The 22,841-nt window shown below is 37.3% G+C and overlaps 1 protein-coding gene across 3 annotated transcripts in view; it reads right to left on the minus strand.

Annotated features, from left to right (window-relative positions):
• The window catches only part of CDH9 (cadherin 9), a 97,341-nt gene that overhangs the window by 16,468 nt on the left and 58,032 nt on the right, over positions 1 to 22,841 (minus strand). For 2 of the 3 annotated variants that reach the window (XM_025194457.1, XM_006037977.1), the window contains exons 3-6: positions 8,217 to 8,336; positions 6,749 to 6,916; positions 2,722 to 2,909; positions 764 to 1,017 (exon numbers count right to left, since the gene is read on the minus strand). In XM_025194457.1, coding sequence (XP_025050242.1) covers positions 764 to 1,017; positions 2,722 to 2,909; positions 6,749 to 6,916; positions 8,217 to 8,336 — 730 coding nt within the window. The remainder of the gene's footprint in view (positions 1 to 763; positions 1,018 to 2,721; positions 2,910 to 6,748; positions 6,917 to 8,216; positions 8,337 to 22,841) is intronic. The other variant, XM_025194458.1, reaches the window with a different exon arrangement.

Genomic DNA, 22,841 nt, shown 5'->3' on the forward strand with positions numbered 1-22,841 from the left:
TCACCTTCATTGAGACATATAGCTGAAGGATTTGAGTTTTATAATGACTTGCATGGAGAATACACTAATGTACTAATGTTCAGTGCTTTCATGTCAGCCTAGATAATAATAGCAGATGGCTAACGATTACAGCGGATGCACAGCAGTGAACATTTACCTCTAATTGTTATGACTTTCTCACAGTAGTTTCTTATTTAATATACTGTACAAACGTTGATAATTAAATATTTAAGCTGTAGAACATAGAAGGTAGTATATCTCTAGAGAGTTATTTTACTCATTGGGCATGTTGCAAGGTATATTGCAGAAAGTTGAGTGTCATCAACCTATGGGAAGGGACATTCATCCAATGGAAATAAACTGTCTTCAGAATTTTGCATGAATTTATTTTTTGGAAATGTGGTATGAAAGCTTATCCTGAGTGTGGTTGGACTAAGAGTGCTGTAAGGTAATGATTACTTATTTTTAGCATCCATATGCATTTCATTTTATCTGATACCTGTAATCTTTCATTCAGAACATATATAGCAATGCTTAGTTGTATTTGCCATCACAGGTTCTCTGTAGATATTTATCTGCTTAATTATTTCCATTTAGCCACTATGGGCCTAATGCTGCAAAGGTTGCTCCTAAACTTCTGTGGGACTCCTTGGGAGCTGAAGCTGTTCATCACTGCTTTATATCAGACCCTCTGCTATATACTTATCACATTTTCACACCAAGTTGAAACTAGTGTTTACTTTCTTCAGAGACCAATACTTACTTTATTGCATTCTTTGTGGTGTCTGGATCTTGAGCTACCACTTGCCCAATTATGCTTTCCTCCTTGGCATCTTCATCTACTTCGATTAAATAGGAGGCTCTGCTGAACACTGGTGGTTCATCTATGTCTTCCACAGAAATTTTGACCAGAGCTGTATCCTTAAATGGTCCCAACTGCAAAAAGCGTGGGTCAGGATGACTATTGGCTGCCTCCACTCTTAAGGTGTAAAGCATCTTGTTTTCAAAATCCAACTGCTAGGGAGCAAGTTAATAAAATAAAATATAAAATAGGCATCACATAAAGAGAAATGCATTTGCATTTCACAAACTAAAAATTAATAGGTGTAGGAGTTTTTAGAGACCAGAATTTACATCTGTGAGACAAACTGTGTCTATAGACATGCATTCAGTTCATTAACTACAGAGTATAAAGCTGATTATATTATGTGGCAGGGCTTTTTCTGGTACTGCAGGTCTGAGATCTTTAGTCACTGTGAACTTAAACTGGCCTTCTGAAAACAGCACTGAAACTAGAAAGGATATCTGTTTCAGTCAGCAGCTGTCAGGGAAGCCATAAAACATCTGAATTAAAATAAAAGAAAATCTTGAAATACTGAAATTTCCTGTAAATTGGAGATGCTGAGCTTTGGTTTACTCTGAAATGAGGCAACGGTTTTCAATTCATCTGATGACAAAAATATGTGCATCATAACTGTAATTGCCCTGAAAAAAAGGGTAAATTTAAAGTATTTCTTTTGGGATGAAAAAATGAAAGATATAGAAGAAATTTAGAAAGTAAAGTCTAGGTAACCTTCATATTAAATGCTTTTGAAACATTAATGGGGTGGGGGAGGAAGGGGAGGGAAGAGTCACTATGTTTTCAGGAACATTTCCCTGGATTTAGGTGGAGCTGATGAATTGGTGTATATATTTTTACATTTTACATTGTATTTTTTAATACATTATCTTAATGAACTTGTAATCTTTGTCTTTTAAAAAAAGAAAGTTCTTTTCAAACCTGGTCTAGTAAAGCTTCCCCCCCCCTTAAATCGGAAACAGTTTACATAGTTTCATGTGCCATCAAGATCAAAGTATTAGGATTTATATCTGCATGCAATTATGTATTCACGTGTAAGGTTTGGATTTGACGTAGGGCTCATGTGTTCATTAGAGAGTTAAGAGGAATGAATGTATTTGGAGTTATTGCTTGAGTCCCATTTGATGTACCCCAAAAAGGCAGCATCAAACTCAAAAAAAGCTGTTACTCTTAAAAGCTGGTGCTCAGATAATATAAAAATAGTCTTCAGTCAGTTTGATGGACAAGTCAAGATTCTTTAGAATCGGTGATGGTTTGTAAATTCAATTTATTTCTCTCTTTCACCTTAGGACACCTGTTAGCAACCAAGATAGCCTAAGGTTTGATTGAAACCAAGGCAGATTTTGAGAGTTAGATGTTTGACTTGGATCTGTCGCACATCTGTAGCTAAGATTCCTCTGTGGAGGCACAAGCACACTTCAGAAGAATGTGCTATCTGCATGGGGTTCCTTTTAGTTGCATAAGTCCATCAAACTTAAACCTTCAGGCAAACTTGCAGCATTGTGTTCACTACCAACTCTTGTGAGCCGTGTTGCAGAGTTCAGCTGAAGAAGCTTGCTGCGAGTTGAACCCCCTCCAGGATTTTGTGGCCCTAATTCAAACTGTTGTGTGAGTGTGTGTTTGCATTTGACAGACTGCAGTCATGACAAATATTGCTTTATGTGAAGTGGCATGTTAGAATTTTTTTCCCTGATGGCTAGGAATAACAGACACTGCTGAAAAAGAGAACAAAACTTATAAGGTAACTTCTTGGCAACTGACCCCCTTGTGAGACCTTCCCCTCCCCTTCCCCTAGAAAAGGAAAAAATAACTATAACACCTGGAGTGTTAAGTATAATAAGAGAGAGGGAGGAAAAATAAACCTTTTTGACAGTTATAATCCCTTCCTGTGTGTCCTTGTCAGTGATGATATCAAACACATCTGATCCATCCCCATTAGAGATGCTGTACTCAATCTCAGCATTTTCACCCACATCGGGGTCATTGGCTTTTATTCTTCCAAGAGGAGTCCCAAGCGGTGCAGACTCAGGAGAGCTGAATTGGTACGTGCCTGGAAAAATCAAATCAAACTTTTTTTTTTCTTGGTGTTTCATCTCTCTAAATAATAACAGTCCTTCTTTTCTCTGAATTTTTTTTTCAAGTTGCCTTCAAAGTCAAAACACTTTAAGAGAATGCTCTTAGTAACCATGAGTAAGCTTTGAAACAGAGTTCAGAGTTGACTGTCAAACTGTCAAAAGTTGTTTTTTTACAAGGTAATACTTTAAAGACATTTAGTGAAGTATTTGTTATGCACTTTTAATGCTCCTATTTTCCTAACATTTCAAGTATCATAATATGGCACTAACTATTAATCTAATTATTTAATGACAGTATTTTCCCACTTAGGTTCTGTTTTCACTACCTATAATTAAATCATCTTTTTTTTTTCTTTTTTTCCCTTTTCATCTTTTTCTCTTTTCTTTTCTTTTCTTTTGTTCTCTGTTTAGTTTTTACTATACACAAGAGTTCTTCCCAAGCATCTTGGGAAGAAACCATAGACAAAACCTTCTGTTTTAAAATTATCTTTGAGAATTACAATTGCATTTTGTATAGAGGTACTTTTATTAAGACTTTATTAGTAACATATACTGCAGATCTGTTCCAAGCAGTCTTTCAAAGCTGTTATAAGTGGATTCATGGTGGTGTTCAGTGAAATTAATAGAAATGTTTTCAGGTCTTTGTATTAATTTACTTTAGTTATACTTGTTGTGTCCTTTTATGTTTGACTTTGGTTAATATTGTTATAGTCAGGTTTTGCCAGCCTGGATGTGGATGACAAAGGAATTGTAACCTTATATATTTGAATATAAAAATGAATTAAAATTTAATTTTCTGTCAACTTTTGTTTAAAAAAAATAACACTCCGCCCCACTTAATTTTAAAGTTATGGTCCTGTAGAGTAATATGACCATATGACTCTCTTGACCAATCACAACAGGCGATGTAGTCTGGATTTCAATTAATGACCTGCAGAGTTAAAATACTTCTAAAATTATATTGGCAAGTGGTTATTAGATACAAGGAAGTATAGGGAATAGTGTTTTCAGAAACTGCTGCAAAAAAATGTTATTTATTGTGTTTGAACAGGTCACCTAATAGTGATTCTTGGCCAAACTGGAACATTAAAAAAATAGCCCTTACCAAGGGAATCTTATAAAAGTACGCCTTCCCAAGCTGGACTTGGTTATGGATTATGTCTAAAGAAAGTGCAGTCCTAATTCAACTAGTTTTGTGAGCTGAGGAATTGCATATCAACCTAGTGGGGTCTAACCTACTTTCCCCAATGATGTATTTCCATGGCCTTTCTGTTTTCTTTAGGAACCGGTTCCTAAATTTCTGCAAGCACAATGATCATAACAAGACTGTGCATAGTAAATGAGTTTCTATCCTAGGTTTTGTCACAGATTAGCCTACTGAAAGTATCTTTTCTATACCTGTATAGATTTGTGAAAAAATGAAGGAAAAAAGTTTGTCAAATATTATTTCCCATTAAGAATTCAAGCCTATAGCTGAAGATGTTGTGGTAGGCTGGTTAGCTGTGATCAAGTCAACTGTAAAAGACACATATTTCCCTTACAACAGGCTGAAAACAGTTTGGAAGTTAGGCTTAATGATATCTAACTATCAGTTTGGAAGACTTATTCAAACCTCTGGCTTTGCTAACTGAGCCAGAAATCCTCTAAAAAGAAATTTAATCATGATAGATTTGTTCTTTACAGTAAAAGTATAAATATTAAAGAGAAACACTTCCCTTGGCTCATGTTAGCTTCTGAAAGTTTATTCTATAATTTAGGTGAGATCTGTGTGTAACACAGTGTTGGCATGTGACACAGCTACTTTGTTTTAGTGCACAATTCAGTTGCAAAAGTTTCTGTTTTCAGTTATGGTCTGGTATAATTAAATACATTTCTCATTCCTGTCACTCAAACAGAATTCAGCCTTGGTGTTTTAGCTGTGTGGGGCACTATACCTATATGTGTGTGGTGGTGTGCGGGTGTGTGTCTGTCATACACACACACACCTGCCCTTCCTCCTGTAGTCTAATTCACACAGGCTTCTCCCTGAGTTTGTTCCCCATTCCTTGCTTTTTCACACTTCCGCCTTTACATCGGATCAAACTATTAGCTGTAACTGCTGGCTTGCATAAAGAGATAAAGTTTATCTGTCTTTTAGAGAAGGCCTTAGAAGAGGCATGACTCTGTGAGAGGTTTTAAAATTTCCCAGGAGATAAAAAAAATAACCATATGGGGAAAAAGACAAAAAGAGGAAGTGATCATCAGCAAAGGGGAAATAACATTACTGCATATAGCCCACAGAAAGCCTTCCATTTCCCATTTGGTAAGGTTTACGTAGTATAGGGAGGGCATAGTGCCTCTCTACCCTGTTATGAATTTCACTCTAGTGACCCAACCCAAAGCTCACTGAAGTCATTGAAGGATTTCCATTCATTTCAGTGGAAAAATGTTGAAAGAATCTTGAAAGAGCACCAGAAGGACTATGGGTGTAAAGACTTCAGATCTCAGAGTTACATTAGAAGTCTATATATCCTCTATCATGAGACAGCGACTCACTGGTCTGTTTTATAATACAATACAATGATCTCTACTCTGCCTTTGGGTTCAACAACTCCAGTTCATTTAAATATTATACCATACTATGCTACTGATATTTAAGCAGTACTTTCTAATGAACATGAATGGAAGTGTTCTGCTTTTAGTAATCATTGCCCTGAGGCTACCCTATGAAAATGGCTTTTAATAAGCAAGATTATTTTATTATTTTAAATGTATTATTTTCTTTATATTTCACATTTTTTTTGTTTTGAAAACCAATGTCCTCAACATTTTATTTATTTTCAGATAAGTTGGTTTGTTCTTATAAATAGAGAGAAACTGTTTGAAACTTCAAAAGAATTGTTTTCTAAAATAAAACAGACAGACTGATTGTGTTGTTCTGGTTGCACTCATTGGCATGAGATTCACGTGCCTTACAAGTTTCGTAAATCCAGACAGGTTCTCTATATTAGCCTTGATGTTTGTTCAGTCTTCAGTGTGTCTGATCAGTGTGCCAGCCAGTACTTCAGTTTGTGCCAATGGCAATACTAATTTAATAATGTGAACATTTTTCCAGTGGGTACCAAACTGAGACTATGATTTTTTTTTAATACATCGAGAGAGTGAATACCAAGCAGCTATCAGACTTCCAACAACTTCAGATCACTAATCAGCTTAAGATCAGATTTAAACTAGTGGCCTAAGATAAAAGAGACTGCCTTGCATTGCACATCCCTTGTACCATCCATCTGTTCCTTGTTTACCAATTTTAAGTCAAAGAATTTTTTTGAAAATGTAATCATATGAAATATGGGTCAGATTACTAAATTTCAGTATTAAGCAAGGACTTGGGGCTAGATTGCAGGCATCTGGAACAAGTGGTCAGGTTTCCAAAAGAACCAGTAAATCCCCATTGTGAAGATCAGCTCCTTAGAAAATCTGAATTCTCATCCATATTCTTAAATGAATTGGATAATGGACTCTTCTGAAAATCTGTCCCTTAATCTGCTGCTTTTTAATTAATTTACTCTAGTGTTGAAAACATAGCACTGCAGTTAACACGAATTATTGATACTGCTGAAATTATTTCTGAGCATGGGAGGTTCATTCTTCTTGAACACCTTTTTAAAATAAGTGGATTCTCATGTGCTGTCATAGAGCTGTAACATAAACAGCCCCAAGAGTGCATCGATACCTATGACAAATATTCCAGATGATAATGGTCAAACAACTGACTAAATAAGCTTTTTGGGGAGGGGGGAGGGGGGACACATTAGAACTATAAGACACTTCATACTCTGGGGGAATCGAGGTGGATTGTCATTAACATCAGTCAGTGTGATGTTCACTGTAGTGGTCCCTGATAATCCTCCCATTTGGCCTCCCATGTCCTTGGCCTGGATGACCACTTGGTACTGCTCCCTGTTTTCTCTGCTCATGTCTGGCAAAGCAGTTTTGATTATGCCTGGAAGAGAAGAATGAAAAAGAGAGGGTGGAGGGAGAGAGGAAAATGTGCATACACTAACTTTAATTCCTGTATTTTTAGAATGGATTGATATAAAATATACTACACCATTGTTACTCCCAAGCAACCAAATACTTTTCAAAGTATATTGACATATATTCACAGAGTGAAAAATAGCAATGGTATAATTCAGTATTTGAAATATGCTAAATCAGTTTATCCTTTGATGACAAAAGTTACATATGCTGCATTAACAAAAGCTTTTAAGCTAGCCTCCCTATTATTTTGTTAAGGCCAGAGCTTTGCAACCTCCAGCTTTGGGATGATCGCTGTAATTATGGCAATTTTTCATTAACAGGGCAGACGCTGGTGATGTCCTGGATTTACTTTTTCAAACTTTAACAGAGCCATAGATTTTTAGGGCCAGAAGGGACCACTGTTAGCATCTACTTTGACCTCCTAGATATCAAAGGTTGTATGAATTCCATTAATTAATTCCTGCTTCATGTGTAATAGCTCCAGGGGTTAAACTGGAGTAGTTTCTTTTAGAAAATTATCTAAACCTGAGTTAAAACCTACCATGAAAAATCCACCATAACCCTTTGCATGTTGTTGTAATGATTAATTAACCTTACAGGTCTTTGGTTTTTGCTTTGCTCTGTTTTATTTGCCTTATTTCTTATGTGACTTTGTCTGTCTTCCAATTTTCAGCCACCAGAACTTATTATAGGTTTGTCTGAGAGATTGGAGAGCTCCCCATATTATATGTTTTGCTTTTGGGCACTTGTAGATAGAGACCAAGCCACCTCTTAACCTTTTCTTTAATAAATTAAACAAATGGCAGTCATAGTCTTTCCTATAAAGTATGTTTTCTCAATGTTTATTTATTCTTGAGGCACTTCTCTGAATCCTCTCCAGCTTATCAACATCTTTCTTGAACTATAAACATTAAGTTGGACATAGCATTCTGGGAATGGTTGCACTTGTGCCAACTGCTCAGCTATCTTCTTGAAGAAAATGTATATTTTTTTAGAAATTCTTTGAGAAAAGATTGTTGGAGTTATCAGTCATATCATATTATTGGTTTTTAAAGATGGGGAGTTCTGATTAAAGCTTAATGGATACCTGTGTGTGTTCTTGGTTTTGGTTAGATTTTAACAATAGATGGATAATTTAATTGAGTTAAAAAAAAAAACGAACTGGAAACAAATAGTTGACTGAAAGTCAATTATGATGATCTCGATACCTGACTGTGTCCTATTTCTCCAGCTATTAAGTTAGGGCAAGAAGGGTTGCTGACCTGTATCTGGGTCCACTGAGAAATATGGCTGTCCCTGGAGGATACTGTACACAACTTTGGCACTGTTTCCATAGTTTGCATCATCAGCATCTGTCGCTGTCACTTGGAGAACAGAAGTACCTACAAAGGTACAAAACAAAGAATCGATCATATAAAATGACTTAATTAATGATTATGGCCCATATATGTACTTTATTCTTCTCTTGAGAATAAAAAACAAGATATTAGACTATCACACGCACAAGATAAATAATACCATAAACTACAAACATCAGACTAATCCATTGTTACCTGTTACCAACAAAAATAATCCTTCCTTCATGCAAAACTGGAATAATATGAAAACCAAATCACACATCATTACAATAAAAACATATTCCTTAACCTACTCTTCAGGGAAAAAAAGAAATACTAAGTAAGATGTAGACTAAGACTTCATATGTTGGCTGTTCTCTGCCTCAGCTATCAAATGGAGCATCTCACTTGATTTCAAGTGTTTTAGTAACTTGGAAAAAATATTTCAGGCTGAACAGAATGCTTAATTCACCTGTAATAAATGTTTTATTTCATTTTCAGGAGCTTTTCCCTCTTTAATAATTACATTTAAATCAAAATTAAATATCTTGACTTTTTGTAGACAAAAACTGTCAAGTCTAGAATGTGATAGACATTTTATCAATCAAAAACTCCATTTTTCAGCATGAAGAATTTTTCCAGGTAGTCAAAATGACAGAACCATCTATGAGATATACAACTGTATCATAGAGTGTTATACAATCAAAGGCAATTCACTGGATCTAGATTCAGAATTAGAAGCCTGTGAAGCCCAAGTTGAAATACTCCCTATGAGAAGCACTGCTAAGAGGCACTGATGTTTTCCATTAATTGAAGTTTTTAAATAGTCTTCAGGACTACAAAGTTCATTTTGGTAATGGAATATGGAATGAATAAATGTACTGAAGACAAAATTAAGAAGTAGAAAGGCAAAAGAAAAGGAAAAAAAAAACAAAACAACCTGTCCATGTGCAGATGTAGTGATGAGGGAAAAGCTCTTTGGCTACTGTTTCTACCTGGGATACCCAAAAAGTTTTGGCATACAACATTCACTGAAAGCTTAACAACACTTAAACAATTTACTTTTGTTGTTGTCTTCATGATCTAGCTCAGCTACTTTAAAGTAACTTTTACCCAAGCACCAGGCTTGACAAGTTACTGTGAAAATGATCATCCACATTATTAGAGATTGATATAATAGAGGTGTTATATCCTCAAGGGTTTTCCAAATATATCAAGCAAGGCTGATGACCCAGAAGAATTATTTTCCCCCCCAGGTTGCAAATATATCACCACATAAGCCACTTAAATGTGAACCTGCCTACCCTATGACCTGGCAATACCTAGTGGTAAGGTTTCTGTGGTGGTAGAGTAGATGATGAGAAATATTTCTCTCTACCACAAAACCATGGTATAAAATTACAAATTTTGGGGTTTTTTATGTCAAATCAGTTAAAACTAAGGAGGATTTTTGACCACTGATGCTGTAGATTTCTATTTCCCTGCTTAATATGTCAAAGGTTTTTTGCTTACCAAGGGGAACTATGAAAATAATGCAAAGAAAGAAACATTTAAGGACAGACATTACAATAGTCAAGAAAGAAGGTAGGTATTATACATAACAAGGATGCTGATCAGGTTGTCTACAAAGTCAACAGTTATTATTCCATAGATTCTGCCTCAAAGAAGCACTAATATAATAATGCATCGGTCTTCACAGGAGAGAAAGGTTAAAAAATAGTATTTTAACTGCACTTTCTCCACCTCCTATGTAAAATATAAATTCCAGGTCTTTGTTCAGTACATGTTCCTGTGCTGTTAGTCATAGTAGCATCTAGGAGTTCAGGAGGAATGGCAGGGAACAAAAGCCTTTTCACTAGTAACAAGTTGTCAAATCCAGATGGGGTTAACTTGCTGTCATAAACTGTGACCATATGTGTACCTCGTTTAACTGTTTTGTTGTTTGGAGCAGGTTTTGGTGAATGGCTTAAAAATGATTATTTTCACAGGGAATATATTCCAGAGTTGAGGGCTGTTTAGAAGTCTGTATCCATTATCTTCCTTGAGGGGTTAATATAATTAATCATAGCATGCCAAACAGTCTCATCTGAAGGAGGTTGCAGAAGTAGCTGTAACCAAATTCCAGTAAGATCTATAGCTCAGCGGTGCTTAACCCCTAGCCTGAGGACCTAATCTGGCCTGCAGAGATATGTTATCTGGTCTGCCAGTCCCCTTTGGTCTGAAAATTTGGCAGCAGAGGAGCAGTGGCAGATGCACAGGGCTGGGCAGCACAGGGCCTGGTTACAGGCATTGACCATGCTAGAGAACCAGCTCATGGACCAGTCCTTACCCACTCATCCAGCCCACAGAGCCAAAAGGTTAAGCACCACTGGTGTAGGTCAATATCAGAGCCTTGAAGTGGGTGTGACACAGAATAGGGTTCCTATGTGGTTTGTGACAGACTAATGAAACATGTTTTCTTTGACTTGAATTTTAGGCAGGAGGGATTTTATTTTTGGTAGAAAGACTTGAGCAAGAGTTTCACAAAATGAATGCAAGTCATCAGTTCCTGCATTCTACTGTACTAATCATGTAATTAGAAAAAGTAAATTATAACAGTCCAGGTTTAAGAAGACAAGTGTGTGGACTACAGCACCTCTGTTAGCAGAAGTTGCTATATATTGTAAGAGTCAATCAAACCAAATGGAAAAAAGGCAGTGGTTTACACAGCTTCTACTATGTTTCTGTCACGGAAAGACTTGTGTCCTTGGTTATACCAACAGATACCAGTAACACATGGAGCGATTCAAACTATGGCTGTGCAAAGCTTCAGGTCTGATTCAGTTCGGAGGAGATTTGGCTCAGTTTGGCTGCTGAATCTCTGAATCTGAATTAAATAAGGAGACCAATAAAAAGGTCTGAATCAATTTGCAGCCTCCAAATCAATTCAGGGGAGAGTCGAAGAAAGATTCAGAGATTGGGTGATTCAGGCAGTCCCTGCTCACTGCCACAGGGAGCTGGACCCAGGCTCCTTGCCAGTAAGTAGGGGATGGGGGTGTGGTAGGATGAGGGGGGAGAGGACCATGGGGAGAGCCCCACCAGGCCCCATCCCCTGCCTGATCCCCCAGCCCCCCAGAGCACCCTCCAAGCCCCACCTGCTCTCCCAGCCCAGTCAATGCCTGCCCTGCCCAGCCTGAACATCCTGACTCTTAAAAAAAAACAACCAAAACTCCACACTCTCTGGCTGCTGGCAGGCAGAGGTGTGGTCTCTGCTGCCCCCTACTGCTCCACGCTGCATGGGGCACTCTTCTACAAACCCCCACCCTCCTCCTGCTCTCCAAGTCTCATTGATGGAAACCCTGCCTGGCCTCAGTGTCCTGGCTCTTTAAAAAAAAGAAAAAAGAAAAAAAGCCCTGCACTTCTGCTAGGCAGAGCTGAATTGAATCACTGTCCCCCGAATCAGTCGAATCTGAAATGAATACTAGGTGCTTCGCACAGGCCTAATTCAAACCCTTGTCCAGTGCTGTGTTGAGATAGAGACAATACGGGGCACTTCCATGGCTGTCACTTTGGACATAAATAAGGTCACCTCAGCCAGGAACTTTAAAGTGCTGAGGAGAGGACTGTAGAAGATTACTGTTCCTCTTTTAACCCTTGGGTTAAAATTCCAACCTAGGTGAATAAAGCAAAAGACAGTAAATCTAGGGACTGGGAGTTTACTGTAAGGATGGAGATTGGAATAGAGGACTGGAAGAAAGGTGATTTATAAGGGGAATATGTGTGAAACACAATAGTGAATTTGGAAGGAAATAAATCTTGTGAGCTACAATTGTGCAGACTATATATGTGTGTACTGAGGTGAGATGAATGTGATAAAGAAAGGCTATGGAAAAGGCTAGAAAATGATGGGCAGGTCACAGGGGAAGTGGCAGGAGGGGAGGTAGGGGGCCACTAAATGGGGTAGGAAGGAAATGAGAGTGATAGGCGTGATCCTGCTGGAGTCCTACCACAACTGGCTTCACTATAAATGGTTTCAGAGTGCCATAGGAATAGATTTGGCAAAACATTTCAAATTTGAGCACTTTTCTAAATTAGTTTTAAAATCTGTTGTGCCCAGGTTCTGTCTCGTTTCAGGAACAGATACTTTAGTGCACTGTAGTTGGGGGTGAAGGGGACAGCAATGAAATATATATTGTGTGCATAATGCTATGTTACTATATCCCAGCTGCTAGTTTAGAAACACAGAGGAAATGAATATAAGTACCAATCCTTCTTTCCTAATTTGCTCTTTGAGTTAGCATGCATCATCAAAATTTGCTTTTATATGTCCACTTCCATTTGGGAATGCCATCTTCTAGTAACCTTCATTGTTACTTTTGACTAAATCAATAACTCCAAAACACATAGTAAGTGCTGAAAGTGAATCTGTTCTACACAACTTATGCTCAATCCAGGGTGCTTCTAACAATGAGAGCACCGTCTTAGGTTATAACACTGACAAATCTCCCATTTTTCTCTGAGAAATTATATATAGTCATGGTAGCAAAATGTTTCATTTCCTTTCTTCCCAAATAAATGTCAACATTGACACTTTCCCTTAGAAAGGCTTGATTTTGATAAAATACTATTTTCCTATTAAAAATGTACAGAAATTTGTACTAATTTTTGTAATCAGCTCTACTTAAAAGGTTGCTACTTTTCAGCCTCAGGGGGCTAGTTCATTAGAAAACTATCTGCAGTGAATTTTAGGCAGGAGGGACTTTGTCTTTGGTAGAAAGACTTGAGCACGAGTTGAAACAGACCAACAAAATGAAACAGACCAAATAAGATTTATTTTGGAGTGAATTTGTTGTTGGACCCATAATCTCATATGCATTTAAAGAGGAAAGTGGTGGGATAAGGCATACTTTTCAAGTAATTTTCACAACCATACTTCCCATGAAGGGTTTTAACTGGAAAATCAGAGCTTCTATAAAAATGCAAATTTGAGAAGGTTGGGAAGAACAACACTAGGGGCTTTAGCCACTAATTACATGTTCTAGGCAGCCAATATGCACACAAATGGTAGCAGACACAAGGTCAGTACCTGAAAGACTAAAGCAGAAACACGGCTCCTTAACAACCAAGCCCCAGAGGGTGCAGCAGCTCATAGAATTCACCAGTTGGATCTCATCACAACAGGTGTGTCATCATCATTCCAGTGGTGTCCATTCAGATAATAGGAGGATGGGATCAAGTTTGGACATGGCCCTCAGAAATTTTAATTTTGGGCCAACTCGACCCTACAAAATGTTGTTAAAAGAATTCCAGTTTTGTAAGCAAATCTCTGAATTCACACTCAAAACTACTCTGCAGTTGCAGAACTTCCCTTTATTCTAGTAGTAACTAAGTAGTAGAGTAAGGCATCTGCAGCCCAATACTGCCAGTAGAGTAAGGCATCTGCAGCCCAAGCTGAAGATGTACATACACTCCCATATTTCAGGGATATATGTTGTAACTATGTTGTTCCAAGAATTAGACAAACAAAACTCTTTGGTTAGAGGCAATATCTTTTATTAGGCCAACTAAATATTAGCAAAATGACACTGGGACACCTCCAGGGATGAAGCCTGCCTAATCAACCTATTAGAGAGCAGCTCTCTCACAAAAAGACTCTGAGCTACCCATGGGGAAAATAAAACTTCCAACCTCTCCATCCCCTGTGCAAAATGAAGTTTCTTTTCTACCTGGGAGACCTTTTACAAGTTTTGAATTCTCCTCATCCCGAAGAAGGGTGTTGGGACTCGAAAGCTTTCAGAGAAATAATTTTTGCTAATATTTAGTTGGCCTAATAAAAGATATTGCCTCTAACCAAAGAGTTTTGTTTGCCATGCTTTCAGCTGAATGTTTCAGTCCACTTAGCAGTTGGTATCTTCTCAGAGTACATTTCTTAGGGCTATGGAGAGTCACTAGAAGGGTTGGGGTATGCATTCATTCTTTGCAGTGGTGGTTGCTGCCTCCTGACAGATTCTGCTAGGAGAGACAGATAAGTTGTAGATACTGCCTGTGTTTGAACATGAGAGTTTCAGGGTGAGTGAAAGTCAAAGAAAGCATCTACTGCTTGAAAAATGTCTAGCTTCAAACCCTTTTTTCAGCTGAACCCAATTTAACTAGAATGTTCTTATATGGGTAAATCCATGCAAAACCATGGCAAGGAAGTTTGGTGGCCAGGGCAAAGCCTGCAGCGCAGCCTGCCCTTGCCCCATGCACAGATCTGGGAGCACATGCCCCCTTCATGCTTGGCCAGGATTGTGCGCCGTGGCAGGAGCTGCCCTTCCCCTCTCTCTGCCCTCCCCACCCCGAATGAGCCACTCATGGCTCTGTGCCATACCCCACCTTGGTTGGGCAGCACCTGTTAGTGCCCCTTTGGTTCAGCGCCCACAGCAGTCACCCCACTCAGCCCCACCCCCCTGCTATGGCACTGAATCCATGTGGTACGGCACAGGATTTGTGACTGCTGAGGGAAGAAATGCTGAAAGGAGGAAAATATCAACACATAAGCAAATAAGTGAGCAATCTCTCTAAAAATAATACTAAAAAAGGGAAAAACATGGATAGGAACATAAAAGAAAACTAAAAAGCCAATTGAAGAGCAAGTGCCTGAAATAATGCAACAAGTAAAGTAAAACGAGAAAGGGGAAAGGGAGAAAGGTTTTCAAAAAGTTTTGCTTAGCAAGTGCTGAAGACATGTATAAAAGGAAAGGAAAAGAATGCAAAAATATGACAGAATGATACATTTTTATGATAAATGACACCCAAATTTATTTGTGTGCATTTATTATTATACACTTATTATACATAATATAAATGTTCCATATCTCTTATGTCCTGTCATCTTTTCATTCCATTTATTAGTTTTATAATTCATAATTTTCATGCAGTTAATTAGTTTTAGGCATTTTGGCATAGTTTTTGAGGCCAACTTTATTTTACTTGCATTACAAAAGAAGTGTTTTCCATATGATTGGGCAAGCTCTTGATTTTTATGTAAATTTACCCTAGGATTAAATGAGTTTTGGATTTTCTCTGCTCTGGCTACCCACTGACTTCTTCCTGCTCTGGTCAGAGTGGATGGTTGCTGTAGTTCCTGCTAATGAGGCCAGAGGTGGTGCACCAAGAACCACATGCAAACATAATTAACCACTGCACAGGGTAAATCTACCTCTTACAAATGCAGCTGTCTTTTCCCCTTAAAAAAATATTCTTCTGTCTACTTAATAGCATACACTGGCACTTTCCTCTGATTTCCACTTGTTTCTGTAAGAAAATGTATTTTGTAGAAGTAGAAAGGACATAATTCTCTCTCCCTCACTCTTTTTTTTTTCTTTTTCCCTTGGCACATGCTTTTCCTTTGTTTAGTTTATTGAAAGCTTTCTTCTCTATGATGAAATTTCCCTTGATTGTACTTGTTGAAATCCTGGAGTCCTGGAAGGACTTTGTACATGTCCATGACCATCATCCCACACAGATGTAATGTGCTTAAACTACCTCAGCTTTAATCTCTCTGAAATAGTATGTGGAGTAAAGTCTTTTGCTACTGAACATAATGCATATGGAGTTGTAAAATAATGCTCTGATATTGAACTGGGAAAGAAAGGCTAAGGCTGAATAAAGCCCCTAGCACTCCTGCTGTTCAGTACTGTGCTACAGTAACTTGAGTTTTTCTTTGGTAATAATTGTTATGGAGCAGTGCATCTGATGCCCTGCATGAGAATTTTTAAGTGTGTTATGCAGGGGATAAAAAGCTGGAAAACAGTGAAAAGAGAGAGAGATGTATTTGTACTTGATTGGTATGTGTACACACCTGTGAGTGTTTACTCTCAGAAGACTGTTATCTTCCTCCCCATTAGGCACCACTTCAACAATAATAGCAAACAAGTAATGGCAGTGCTGAGACAATTAAAAAAAACAGATTTTTTTTGCATTGCTAGGGTTAGGCCTGTTTTACATTCATCATGATAAAACGGGTGCAATATAAAGTGATCTATCATTGCAACAAGTTAACCGTAAGTTATAAATCTTTCTCTTTGTCATTTTCTTTCAGTATTTTTTATATATTGAGAACAAAGAGCACACACTATATTCTGGCCATGTACAGACATTCAGTTTCACTGGGATAATTGCTGTTCTCCCAGTAGAAAACAAGTGCATGCAGAGATTCAAGCTTTTTTTTGTTTTCGTGGAGCAAAAATGGCCACACCAGGAGAAAAATGGTCTGGGGAAATCCAGGTTTAAATTGCTCCCAGGAAAGGTTCTCTTGGGAGACTGAGCATCTGTATACTTTCCCTCGGTTTAACTTCTCCTGGAGGACCAGGAGGAGTGGAGAAGGGGAAAAGGTTTTTATGCCTTCCAGAGACCAGGGTCACCCTAGCCTGGAGTAAGGCAGGCAGCTGCTCCCCCATCCCGTAAATAGGATCAAGGAAGAGTCTCAGGTGTATCCCACCTGCTTCTCATGCTGGAGTTTCCTCTCTCTCTGTTTGGCTTCCATGCACTGGGAGCACTGTCCCCTGCCTGCTTCCCCTTGGCCATCTAGTTTTTACTGTATTTCAAATAAATAATTCTGCAATGGGTTCAACTTTAGCCAGCAGAGCATACCAGAAATTGTGATCATAAATTAGCTCAGTCCCTAACTTACCAGTGCAAGTGTAGTGTGATATTAGGAGTCCAGATTGACCTTACATTCATTTGATTTCAAGACATTTTAGTTGACTGAAGAGACTCTGTGCGTGTGATGATAAAGTTTGTTTCTTTACACATTAAGGTGGAAAATAGTATTTCTCTATGAGACTGAGGTAAATTAAGATATTATTGGTAAACTAACATTTACATGTAATATGTAATTCATGAAAGCTACTGGCTGGTGTTGTGGTTAGATAATATAAACTTTGCCTGCGGGAAAGATAACAAAGCACTCTTAATTTGAAAGTAGAATCCAGAGCTCAAAGCACATACAATACAGCAGATCCAGGCTTATTGTAGTCATATACTTTGTGATATTATACCACTCACAGTGAGGTAGGTATTCTCTCTCACTCACAAAACAGAATAGTTAGTTTTGGAAACCAGATGGCAGTAGCATCATTTAATGTTGAAAACATTCCAGTAACTTGTTCTATCTTTATTTTTAGGCATTTCATGTGCTGCTTCATCTTCAAAAGCCATTGGGTCTAACATTTCTAATGCCCCATGTGTCATTCCTGTGACTGTAACTGCTGATAGCATAAAAAAAATCAAACCACTTATTGAGTAGGTACAGGACCCTACACAGGGAGCCCATCAGACCTCTTCTGAGTGACCCTGAGATCTCTTTGCTGACATTTCTTTTCCCACCCTTCATTTAATCTGCAAAGGTTTGGGGAAGAGATACTTTCTCTTAGTTTGTTTCTACAGTGTCTAGGAAAAGGGAGCCCAGATCTGGAAAGTGGCCTCTGAATGCTAACACAATACACTGAATAATAGTAAGTCTTATGTTGGTGCTTATTTTTATGTTCTCAGATTTGAAAACGTTGATCTTCAACTGACCTTGAAAAAGAACCAGTCTAATATTTTTCAAAAGTGCCTGCATCCCATTCTCAAAAGTGGGTTAGGCACTTGGGAGTCTATTTCTCATTTAAAGTCAATAACACTTAGACTTTTATGTGCCAGAGTCAATTTTGAAAGTAGAACTTTGGTACTTGTGAAAATGTCATCTGTTAACTCCTGGTTTCCTATCCCTGTGCTTGGTCTGTATTATTTTTTTCATAGGCCTCTCTACTCCAATCCCAAAATGTAAAAGAGCTAAATTATTATTTAGGCATTTGTGAGAGCCCTCACATATTTTGTCTTTATGAGGGAATAAATATTTTGGGTTGGGGGTTTTTTGTTTTTTGTTTTTCTGTTGCTTACTCCTTCATATGTTGTAGATATAGCTTTGTTTATCACACAGGCTAGTTCTCATTTACTATGGGCAGAATGAAGTAACTGCTGTGGAGTTGCCTATATGATGGGAAGCCCTGATGAAAATTTGTGGATTATTGGCAGCTGTGTTATTTTATGCAGTACATTTGTATGCTTCTGTGCATGCTGCAGTAGACAGGAATTCAATGGGCATTTTGGCAAAACTACTTATTAGATGTGAATAGTACATATTTTCAGTGTCCACATGTAGACAGCTATTTTATAAAAAGTTAATATTCTTATTTTCTGGGAGCTTGATCACACTTGTACTTAATCTCAAAGCATCTTTAATACATATAGCAGTCTCATAGTCATGTGAGAACTATGGGATAACAGTTTATTAACTGTGAGCTTTGTAGATTCACATTATCACCAAAAAGCTTCTATTTTCTATGATTCAAATATAGGAAAATCTCATGATAGACAGCCATGTCATAATTTGAGAAGCAAGGAAACTGAAATGCTAATTTCCCTGCAAGTTTTCCATTTTGATTACTTTTTCTATCTTGAATGTGAACCAAAAAAATACCCCCTAAACATTTTAAAAATAAATTATTTGAGGTCAGTTGAAATCATTATTTTTAATAAAATCAAAATGCATGTTTTCAATTTTGATTTTAAAATTGTCTGATAATATTTTAAATGAAAAGCTATATTAAAATTATTTTTTTTTGGATCTGATTGAAATACAATGTTTTGAATTAAACAAATGTCTGTTATTTTTTTTCCCTTCACATGATGAATCATCACTTTCCTATGGAAAAAAAAAACATTCACTCTTAGAGTTTTTGCCTGGGTCCAGTCATAGTGACACTCTGCTACATCTTTGGGTAACCTCAACTGGAATTTAGTTCCAAGATTCACTGTGACATGACATATGCCATTCTGGAATTCACAGTATCAGAAAGATTTAGGGATAGAAGGGTGGATAAAGCAAATGGTAACTCAGACAAAACTAATACAAGGATGAGACTAAAGGAGCTATTAGAATCAAATTTGTTCTTGGTAGAATACCAGTGTTAATGCGTTTGGGATGAAATTGCCACAGGTTGAGAAATAGAAGATTCAATTAGGAACATGATTACAAAATGTAAAAGAAATAAAAAATGAAGGAATATGATCTTCTCATACCTATTAAAGATAAGAGAATACATTGCTGCTTACAAAAGTTTGGCACAATATTAATAAGCTTTTGAGCCCACTCCTGAAAGAGGCTGGGAACCTGAAGCTCCCATAGTGGTTATAAGAAGTTTCAGGAGTTCAACATCCAAGTCTCATCTATTAACCATGACACTCCTGACCAAAAGGATGAATTGTCATGAGGAATGGCAGATTCACCTTTAATTCAGATATTTAATAACAATTTAGATCACACAGATTCCTTTCTGTGTTAAATATAGTGAGTAGTCCTCCAATTAAGATGAGAAAGTCATACCAACTGATACAGGTAAGCCTTTTCTTGCTCTTCTGTGCTTGATTCTGTGAAAACAGTATTCCATACTATTGGTTAAAGACCAAACTAATGTATTGTGTGAAACTGATGCTAAAACTGCCTCTTAAAAATGGATATGCATGCGCAAAATAATTTTTTCCATGTTTTTTACAATGTATTTTTTATGCTTGTAGGTAAACTTTATATTATCAATTTTTTGTATTTGCTTTCATTACCTAGTTTAGGAAATGTTAATATATTTTTATAAGAGAATTATAAGCAGTATTGTAAACTAAAACTAGTTTAAGATAGAAATGGTTTCATCTAGCTTTAAGTCAAAAAAGTAATGCAAATATTTTGAGATTCTTCCCTTTAGTTTACCAAAGGCTTTTTAAAGTATGTTTTAGGAGGAAAGCAGAACGGACTGTTGGAAACAGAGATTCCTCACCAAAGTTCACTACTGTTAAGTTGCTACTATTATTGCAAAAACTTTTTTTTCCAGATTCTAACACTCTCTTACCCACTACCTCTAATGAAATTGATGGGACTACTTGTGAAATAAGGTGCTTCTTATGATGGGTTAGCATATCAGAATCCGGCCTTTGTTTCCGGACTATTATTAGTTTATGTGATGTGTCCTTTATCTTCTAGAACACTGGAAATTATGTTCAAAGCACTTTTGCCTATGTTATGCTGTTTGTGATGCTTAATTATGCTAATTTATATTGTATTAGAATAATTTGTTGCACATTATTTCATGACACAATAAAATATGTGATATCTTATTTGCACATTTTGGAAATACATGGTAATTGTAGAAGAAATCTGGTGAAAGGAGATTGCCTTTGTATTCTGCTTACAAAACGGACATATTTGATATGCTGCATATTAACATGGTTGTAGACAGCATGCCTGGCATGTTCAAATTTGGGTACCAAAAGTTAGTCACTGAAGCAAATACTCAAGTACTCCAATAAATGGCTCTAATTTTCAAAAGGGTTGAGCAGTTATAGATCTCATTTACTTTGCTCGGAGTTCTAAGAACAGGTAGAATTTGCTGTGGTATTTGAAGTGTATACGTTGAGATATAAAGTAATGCTTATATACAGTTGTTTTATCTTCTTTTTGGAATTCATTCTTTATATTCAAATACATTCAAAACTACTACAGTCTATTCCAAATTATGGCTGAGACCAACCTGCTCAGAGTGATAAATGTCATCCTTTCAGCAATCTTATCCCATGATGTTACAAGGACTGCAGGGAGTCACATACAGAAAGCACTGTCTTTTTTGGAAGCTGAACTTTTATGGTGTGGCACTCCAAATAATTCCAGAGGGGGACATTTTTTTTTTTTTTTTTTTTTTGCAGCTAAACTATCTTCAAGGGCCACTAGTTAGCATGGTGTCTTCTTCGGGCACTGACAGATGGGTAGGCGCGGGAGGGGGAAGCACTTTACTGGAAGAAACAGTAGGTTAGTTCAACCTTACCTGGCAGCTTCTGTATAGATTGGGCACTTCAGCAGGTCTTTTTGGTGCTTTTATCTAACAGCCAATTGAATCAGCTATTAGATTCAATCAGCTATTAGATGACAGCACCAAAAAAGTCCCACTGAAACACCCAATCTATAGAAATGGTGAGTGATCTGGATCTTTTGGGCATGAGCTGGGCTTGGCATGGGGGCACACAGAGTTTAAAGTGCCATTTTGTTTTGTTGTTTTCCTTGTCTGTAAGCAGACTAAGTGATTAACTTTAAAGTCACATGTTCTTTTAAGAACCAGGGGGACAAAATGGACCATAAGCTGAATGTTAGCCATATAGCCAATAGTTAAAAAAAAAAAAGCCAACAGCATACTAGGTTGTATTAACAGGGATGTTATTTGCAAATTAAGGGAAGTGATTCTTCCACTCCATTCAGCACTGGTGACACCTCACCTGGAGTACATTATTGGGTCCTACAGTTCAAGAAAGATGTGCAGTTTGGAAAAAGTCCATTGGAGAGCAAAAAAAAATATTAGAGGCCTGAGAAGCATGACTTAAGATGAAAGTCTGAAAGAAATAGAGTTATTTAGCCTGAGGAAGAGAAAACTGAGGGAGAATTTGATAACAGTCTTCAAATACCTAAAGAGTAATTAAAAAGAGGATGGAGGTAACTTTTGCTTTGTGGCTGTAGGGGACAGGACTGGGAACAGGCTAGCTAGAGAAGCTGTAGAATTTCCCTTCCTAGAAACTTGGGTGGAATGGTTTGGTCAGGGATGAAGTTGCTTTTGCATGGGGCTAGAGTAAATTATTTAATTAGGTGTCTTCCAGCCTTACTATCCTATTATTCAATGGATCCTCCGTAGTTGTACAAGATGAGATATGACACACATATGTCTACCTCAGATAATTCCATTTCAGAGTGACTGATCCTGCAGGTAGTGCTAAATGACCCCAACTATTGCAAAATCATCACCAGCCACTCAATTATATTTCTTCCCTGAGTCTTTCCCACAGTGGGATTTTTAACGCCTACAAGTTCAACCATTAACAATGGAAAGAAGAGACCATGGTTTATGTTGTATGAAGGATGGAATCTCCAACAGTGAAGAATGAATTCCCTGTGCTGCACTGCAGTGTCAGCATTAGGTGTGAGCAAAAATGCTGAAGTGAGGACTTGAAGCCCATCACGTTCTTCTCCTCAGATTAGAGTGCTATAGTCTAAAATTTACTCAAATGAAAGGGAGGAATAATGATACATCAAATAATTTCCAAATATAAGTAGGATAAAAACACTTTTAATGTTAATTTAAAGGTCTGAGCCACTCAGCTACAGACTCACTTTCTATTTTATATGCACAAATAATAAGGAATAAAATAGAGCTTACAAAAGAGCCATAGCAGTGGTACTGCAATAAATAATATAAGGAAGATAAAGAGGGGAACCATATTTACTATGGGTCAGGACTTAAATATTCCACTTAGTAAGATTTTATCAATCTAAGGTAGTTATGATGCTCCTTAATGTAATATCTGAACACCTCACAGTACCCTTTTAGAGCAAAGAAGTACAATTATCCCTAATTACAGAAGGGAAACTGACTTGCATAGCATTTAAATGGCTTGCTTCAAGGTCACCTTGAATCTACATTTTTCAAATCTTAGGTTAGGCACTGAACAGTCTTT

This window comes from Alligator sinensis, unplaced genomic scaffold, assembly GCF_000455745.1.
Source record: "Alligator sinensis unplaced genomic scaffold, ASM45574v1 scaffold828_2, whole genome shotgun sequence".
NCBI lineage: Eukaryota > Metazoa > Chordata > Crocodylia > Alligatoridae > Alligator > Alligator sinensis.